This window comes from Drosophila pseudoobscura, chromosome 4 (genome assembly GCF_009870125.1).
Source record: "Drosophila pseudoobscura strain MV-25-SWS-2005 chromosome 4, UCI_Dpse_MV25, whole genome shotgun sequence".
In the NCBI taxonomy this organism is placed as follows: domain Eukaryota; kingdom Metazoa; phylum Arthropoda; class Insecta; order Diptera; family Drosophilidae; genus Drosophila; species Drosophila pseudoobscura.
The window spans coordinates 14,805,442-14,813,327 of record NC_046681.1 but is presented as its reverse complement, the minus strand read 5'-3'; the positions used below and the strand labels follow the sequence as shown (position 1 = coordinate 14,813,327).

Sequence of the window (7,886 nt, the reverse complement as noted above, 5' to 3'; positions counted from 1 at the left end):
AATTCTTTTCCTCTTAACTTACAAAAACCCACGATATATTTCCCTTGAACTGCAATTGACAAATAAATTTTCGGCAACAACGGCTAATTTTAGACATTTTTTTTTTGGTTGCTTATAAACAAAAGGGTCAACAAAAACTTAAATCAAAAAACGTTAGTGTGAATAGAACATTTCGTTATTTCTTACACGTTGCTGGTATTTGAGCACTTGTTGCTCGTCACCCGAAGGTATGGACATATATATACCCTATTTCAAGCTGTTTTGTAACATAATCCATAATGTCTCTTATGCAGATTGACCTTTACGGACCTATTTATGTTATTGTCTGTATTGATCTCGATGTGATTTTCTTGTGGACGTAAAATCATTAATAAGTAAACTTTCCGTGTTCAGGGGAAATCGACACTATTTTTTTTTTGTTTCACGTTCTCTGATCAGATATACCCGCGACTTTTGATTTTTCTTATCGATGAACAAATAATATCGGTATTTTTGTGCGGGACCTATCGGCGTTTTATTTAAAAATTAGCCATGAGCTGCCAGATTGAGCGAAAAAGGACTGAACGCTTTTCTTAGCCAAGTTTCAAACCAGAAACGGTTTCAAGACAGGAAAATCCCTCGGAAAATTATTTTCCTTTCTTCGTTTTGGTCCTCGGGATATATGTAAATGGGACTAAAATTACCCAGGCTTTCTTACCCGCGCATTTGGTTAATTGCAAAATGTATTTCGCATTTGTTTAACTGTCGCCGCCTTACCCTCTTGTTCTTAATATTCTTCTTCTTGTTCTTATTGTTTGGGGTTTTTAATTTGCAATTACCTGTTTGACTAATGGACAACCCTAGGAGACATGGACAGTGGAGGCGGAAGGTGGCTGTGAGATGGGCAGGTGAGCGACGGTACTCATGAGGAGCCTCTTAATTGTGGCAACAACAAGAGGTTCTCCCACTCACTTTGCATTGTTTATTGCCACTCAAAGTCGCGCTGAAAACCCACCCCACCCCACTCTCTCTCTCGCGAGCACTGCAGCATTAATCTTAATGCACGTGCAACAATGGCGAGTCGACACGACGGAGTTTATGGCGCCCTCTCCCACCACCCCAGTCCAATCTACGCCCATGCATCCGTACCAGTTGCGCCCAAGGTACAAATAAACAAGAAGGTAAGGTAGCACAGCTCGATGGATCGAGTAATTATTATTAATATTTTCCAAGAGACACTTTGCTATTTTTCTCACAGCAGGGAAAATACATACGAAATGATATCAGAGTTGTCGGAAAAATTGTTAGTGTCATTAACAGTTTTACAACTCTTTCCTTCTCTACTCAAAAAGCATTAGGTTTTGAAAAACGAACAATAAAATAAAACAAAAAAGCTATGGATGTCCGGGACGATAAAGAATCGATCAGCGTTACTGAGATGAAAACCACAGAGGAACCAGGCCAGACACCGAAATGGCTCCCTTTTCCCCGTAATGTACGTACATTTCTCTTGCCACTGCAGGTGTTGTGCAAGAATCCAGTGCTTGTAAGTGTCGAGGACAAGGTCTTTAAGTGCAGCAAAGTTGTGCTGGTCGCCAATTGCCAGATCTTTTCGAGTACACTCGAGATAGGACATACCCTCAAGCTGACTGCCTCCTGCCTGAGCTCCAAAAGGTTCATATTTGCCTACGGTTGGATGGTTACGAATCATGCCGCGATCCCATACGAAGAAATGATCAACATGCTCATGGTCGCTGATTTCCTGAAATGCAGTCCACTCGAAAAAAGCATTTTGACAATTTTCAATGACGTGGATGGCTACCTGGTGAAGGATTCCGTGCGTTTCTACTTTGAGGTCATCGAGAAGGGAGAGAAAGGAGACCGCCTTGCCCGAGAGATGCTGCCGCGTGTGGGCCACTCCTTTCTGATTCTGGTTGCCTCCAAGGAGTTCGCGAAAGTCACTGCGAAGCAATTGTACGATCTGTTGAGCTCCAGCCATCTGGCCGTGCAGTCAGAGTCTGAGGTATGTACTCCTGTCCCCGCATTCCCTTATTCAAATTCGAATTCAGTCTCCAAATTGTCTTCCGACTGTTGTCTGTGTTCCAGGTTCTCTGGGCAGTCATCTGTTGGCTACGCGAGGACTATGAGAATCGACAGGAGCACGGAGGGTATTTATTCAAGCAACTTCAGAACAAACGCATTTGGATAAAGGATCCCCTATGTCCGTACCTCAACCGTACCTCAAAACTTTCTATGAAAATGTTCCGCGACTACTTGCAACTGTTAAATGCTGAACCAGAGGCGAATTTCCTAAGCCGCATAGAGATATTGTCGCCGGAGATACCGCCTGCTGTCCCACAAGAAAACATCCTCGACAAAATTCTTGAAAATATCTACGAAAACATCCTCTCATCCTCTTAGGATGAGTACGAGCCAACACTCAATTTTGAAACCCGCTTGATTCAAAGAAACGTCCACCCATGCCAAAGGGATTCAACTTTTTTAGATAAAGTATAGATTCCATGGAATCCGTGTATACATACGATAAGCAACGACACCTGATAAAATCTCTTGTTCTTGGTTTTGTATAAGCCCCAAAATATTACAGATCAATAAAGAGAACACACAAGCCCAACAAATCTTCCTCATGCTACCCATAGGGAGGATGCAACATTGCTCCCATCGTTGTTCAGGCAACGTCAAGTTCTGGCACTTCATTATTCACAGTAAGATACAGATTCTTTGGTGCGTGGAGCGGTATCTAACTTAATTTAACCAACTAGGGACCTACGTGAAGGGTCCCCGTGGGGGGTGGTAGGGGGTGCCACACGCGAGTGTGTGGCTGTGTGTGTGTGTGAGTGTGTTTGTACTGCTAATGGGCTTAATAAAAAATGCAACATTTTGATTTAATTTAATTGAAATTCACGCCACTCGAGCAACTCCATTAGGCAGAAACGTGTCCAACGTCAAGGATGCAGATGATGGTGGCTGTTGGCGGGAAATCAAATTACCCCAAAGGCAGTGGTTCTGCCCTCTACAGGAGAGTCGGGGTTGCTGGAGGGAAGCTTCAGCGTACGTTACGGTGTGAGACAGAGAGAGAGAGAGAGAGAGAGAGAGAGAGTGGTGTGGTAGTTGTAGAAATTTCAAATAAATATTGTCAAAACACTTGTCAAATGGCTAAACAAAAGAGTGCACGGCACGAGCAGGGTGGCCCCTGCTCTCGCAGCACTCTTCCCAAAAACCTCCTCCGCAACCTCAGTCCTCAGTCCCCACCCCTACCCCCACCGTTGTATCCATTTGAGTGGGCGTGCCAATTGGTACTCGTTCGTAGGCGAAAATGAGTCGAAAACCTGAGAACTGGAACTGTAAGCAAATCAATTTGATTCGATTTAAATTTAAAAGCATCTGTACCCTGTACCATTCATCACCCTCCCCCTCCTCCCACTCTCACCACCAGGCATAAGCCCTACCCAATACCCCCGCCCACCCCGTTCGCTGTTCTCTGGGTTCCGTTGAGCGATCTTGAGCGTGATTTTCATGTTGGGGGTCACGTGCCGTGGACGCGTGCCACTGACATAAGTTTACAGTTCGAGTTTCGCAGCTCTTCAGCTGGGAAAAGGGGGGGAACACATGACCAGGGGTCGGTTGTCCTGGGATAAAAAAAGGGGTCCAGGCCGGGTCTCTCTCTAGGATTTTTCGGTGTTCAGCGACACGTTTGATTCGGTTTAGTTATCAGTTTATTAGTTGAAGGGATTTACAGAGAAGATTTTTTAAATTTATACCTTCTCCATTACTTTCTCTAATTCTCTGCATGTGTGTTTGCAGTTCTCATTAATGATAAGAGATAAGAGGGAAGAGTGAAATAGTAGAGAGGAATTAAGTTTCTTTGGCAATAAGCAGATCGGAATGGCTTTTGAATCCATCAACGATGGAGGTACATCATATGTAACACCATCTTCAGGGAACATATTCTGTCAGCTTTGTTTTAGCTCCTGTCGTTGTCTGTAGTTCTTTAAGGCCAACTTTTATACAGCTTTTGGACTGTGCCCAAGTTTTGGCCTTCATTCAAGAGTATCTTAACATTTACCAGTTTTCTAAGCCCACAAAAGGATAATTTTAAGACACCTCTCTTGCTGTTTGTATGGCCCCATTGTTGTGGCTTTAATTCTTGAATGCCTTCTTTATCCAAACCTTCCAAAACCACTTGAACCGCTGCAATTTTCCGGCGTAACTTTAGCGATTTGTCCAATCGCAGATGACAACCGCGCAGCACATCCTGTGTACCACCTGTACTCGCGGTCTGCCTGCCCCCAACCCCTCATCGAAGCCACACTCGAAGTTCTCCAAAGTTCTCGGATCAAATCAGCCATAGAGGTGTCAATATACAAAGGACGCGCCCTGACACGCGTCTGACGTTTATTGGTGCCCTCCAGCACTGCATCGAAACTTTTGCCAAAGCAGAAAAACCTTTCAAGGAAAAGCCACATGTGGAAATTGTAGACGACAAGCAGACACAACACAAAACACAGCACACAGAGGAAAACATTCTAGAGGGCAGGAATGGAAGGACCGAAGATGGGGATACACTTTTGAGGGATCTTTAGGGCAATGATGCAATGATTTAGTGGATGTCTAACATATATTATTCTTACTTTTATAACCGATCGTTGCCTAAGCAATTGTGATGTTCTCAAATGGTTTGCATTCATATACGACTGGGAAAGTACTCTACTGGATCTGTAATAAGCAACACAAGGACTGCAAATCTGAATAAAGGAATATATTTATTTTGGCATTAGTTTAGCTCATACACTCCATAGTATGTCAAGGGTATAAAAAAGTCAAACAATTATCATACCCGGACATCCGTCGCACCATTCCAACCCCTCCCCCCTGAATCAAGGCTATAGATATAGAGTGAGGTCGCGATTTGTATTTTTGTGTAAATATTTTCATGTCAATATTGAAAAAGCAAACGAAGGCAAAGGGAGTGGGCTGCAGAGGGTTCGAGAGTGGGGCAGGGCCTTTTAAGTGCTGGCTGCCCTTTAGGCAGCTGCCAAGTGGGTTTAAAATTTCCCATGTCCATTTCCTCCATTTACTCCCCCTTTTGCCCCCGCTCTGGCCCACCTCCCAGCCAACTCTTGGCGTCAACTTGTCCAAACATTTTCCCTTGGCTTTCTTCTCGCCAAATATTTGAAGTGTTTCAGATTTCCCAGCGATGGGTGGAAAAAGAAACAAAATTTTTCAAAAATACAATTTTTCTTTTCTTTAAAGTGTTTTTTAGTCGCCATCCCACTCCAGGCCACCCCGTGCCACCCCACTCCCCCAGGGCGGTCTCCTTTTGGCCACCAAGTGTTGCCAACTCGCTCAATGATTTCTGGCTTACAAAAATTCGAATACCCTATGCCAAGCAGAGTATTAGGGTATATTTTATTTGTGGAGAGGCATGAAATACCTCACAACAAATTGTCTAGATATTTCTGTGAAAAATACTGTGGTTCTTATTTGTATAAGAAAACTATTATCCACAAATCCCCAGAAATTCGTTGAGATCGAAATGGTTTTAAAAGTTAATTAATGAGAAAAAGTTTCTTGAAATTTGATTCCTTGACTATTTCCGTATCTTTGAGATATTTATGGCGGGTATCCTCATAGTCGTAGTGTCGACTGTGGCATTCTTGCTTGTTTTTACTGTGCTTCTTTTTGCTGCGTGGAGGGTTTCTGTTTCAAGCTACACTGCACTCTCCTCTCCTCTCCAATGCTCAGGAGAGGGTGGCAGTGGCAGGGGCAGCGGCAGGGCCGTGGCAAGGACTGCGAGGCGTGGCCCTCTCGAGTGCGTGCTTGAAAATACAAAAATTTCACCGCATTTCGCGTTATTAACACGTAGGTGCCAAGAACCCTCAGGGGTTTGGGTTTGGGTTAGATGCGGTTTCATAGTGGTGCACGGTGGTGCTGTGGTGGTGCGATGGGTTGAGGTTTTTGGGTTGGGTTTGGGTTTGGCCTGGACCGCTGACACCGTGTAATAAGGAGTTTTCATGGCCTCTTGAACGCTCACGCTTACCAAGCGAGGACATTTTAATTGAGAGTGTTGCCAGGAAGGACGACAGCGACGACGATGACGACGACGACGACGACGTTGTCGATGATGATGATGGTGACGATGTCGACGCGGTACTTGGCCAGCTGCCGCTTCTTCTGTTCCTGCTTCTCTGAAGCGCTTTAAGTGCGGTCCGTCGTCGTCCTCGCCACTCGGCGACATTCTTTCTCATCTTGGGCGTCTGGTCTTGCGGCACCTTTTCTGCTCAGGTGTTGATGGATGAAATGCAAAGGCTGGGAGGTGCTCCAGAGCTCAGCGGACACTTACGCCCGGCCGCAAAGCGCTTTCAGAGTTAGCCATGGATATGATTTGGTAGCTAACCGAAGGTAACTCTTACTCTAAGTTCTTCTACTTCTAAAAACAACTCGTTGTTGAAGCATTTGCCATTGCTGATGGAGAGAGTATCTAAGAGAAGAAGAGACCTGATTACAGACTTATTCTTTCTCTTGATTATATCAATCACCCCCAAATCTACTTATAGTAAGGTGCATTCTCACTCGTTCTATTTATGGTATATCATATGGTTGCTATATAAACAATCGTTGATTATTTCTATGAATTCTATCGAGGGTGCACTGTATCCCCTCCTATTTGTATTCCCTGTTTTGCATACCTACCGATGAATGCACAACATCCAGCATTGTATCCTGAACCTTGCAATGTCACACCGCAGAAGTAGCACTCTGTGGGGACCGCAATGTGGTGTTGGAACCACAGCAACAACCTATCATCATCCTCATCAGCATCATCATGAATGAATCTGTCATATTATTTCGGCAATGATGTTGACAACGACAGCAGCAACAGCAACAACAGCGACCGCCGCCGCTTCTTTTATAGCCTCAAAAAATCCCCCAGTGTGCAATATTTATCATGTCACATAATATTTTTCTGGCATTTGCACGTCACCTCCATTCCACTCCACTCCACTCCACTTCCATTCCCATCTATCCACTCCCTCAACCATTTCTCTATCTTCCGCCCCAGTCTATATCATTCTCGCCGCCCCTTAGACATATAGAGAGACATCCAGAAATCACAACCCCTTCGCCTGCTGCTGCGCTAACCAAACGATGTGGGTTGGACCTGAGGTGTGGGGGAGTGTTGGTTGCCAGCCAGCCATCAATTGCAGTCATCAACCACCGCCAGGACATCAGGACGATATCGCTGGAGAACCCACCCAAGCCAAAACCCAAACCCAAACCCAGACGTAAACCAAACCAAACCCATGCCATGTTCATTGAATTTTCTGCTGATTTCATTTCGACTTCTTTTGCTCCGCTGGGAACCCAACATTAAGTGTGGGATTTCTGGGGAGGAGTGGTTGTTGTTGCCAGCCAGCTTCTGTTTTGCCTGTAAATATTTTTTGGCAAGTGCCGCCTTCCCCCTTGAGGGCAAATTAATGATGTCTTCCCTTCGGAGTACCCAAAATGGAAATTACTTATAAATTGCTCTTGCTGAAGTCGTTGGCTGTTGTGGTTTTATCACACTATTTAGACAAATATATTAACCCAATCGCTGGTGGCTGGTGGATGGGAAGTTCCTGTTAGATAGGGTGATAATCCCTGAAATGGTGTGTGGGAAAATGTTTGTACATTTATAACATTTTGGGAAGTATATATTCAATATATCTTGTAGGGTAAAACGGAAGCTGGCCTGACCGTTAATGCTAGATATTCAAATGAAATAGACTTCAATACTAGTTGAATCTAGTACGTATGCAAATAGGTTCCAGGAAAATGGCTAATTTGATCGAGGTCCAGGATCCTTTTCCACCTTTTCAACCATTTTGGAGCACCCCACGATTCGC

At 44.4% G+C, this 7,886-nt stretch overlaps 1 protein-coding gene across 1 annotated transcript; it reads left to right on the top strand.

The window, feature by feature from the left end:
* Window positions 1–1,294: 1,294 nt before the first annotated feature.
* Window positions 1,295–2,618, top strand: LOC6902372 (kelch repeat and BTB domain-containing protein 3-like). The gene is made up of 2 exons (XM_002133282.3): window positions 1,295–2,002; window positions 2,086–2,618. The coding sequence occupies exons 1-2, from the start codon at window positions 1,376–1,378 to the stop codon at window positions 2,398–2,400; spliced, it is 942 nt and encodes a 313-aa protein (XP_002133318.3). The 5' UTR covers window positions 1,295–1,375; the 3' UTR covers window positions 2,401–2,618.
* The last annotated feature ends 5,268 nt before the right edge of the window (window positions 2,619–7,886 follow it).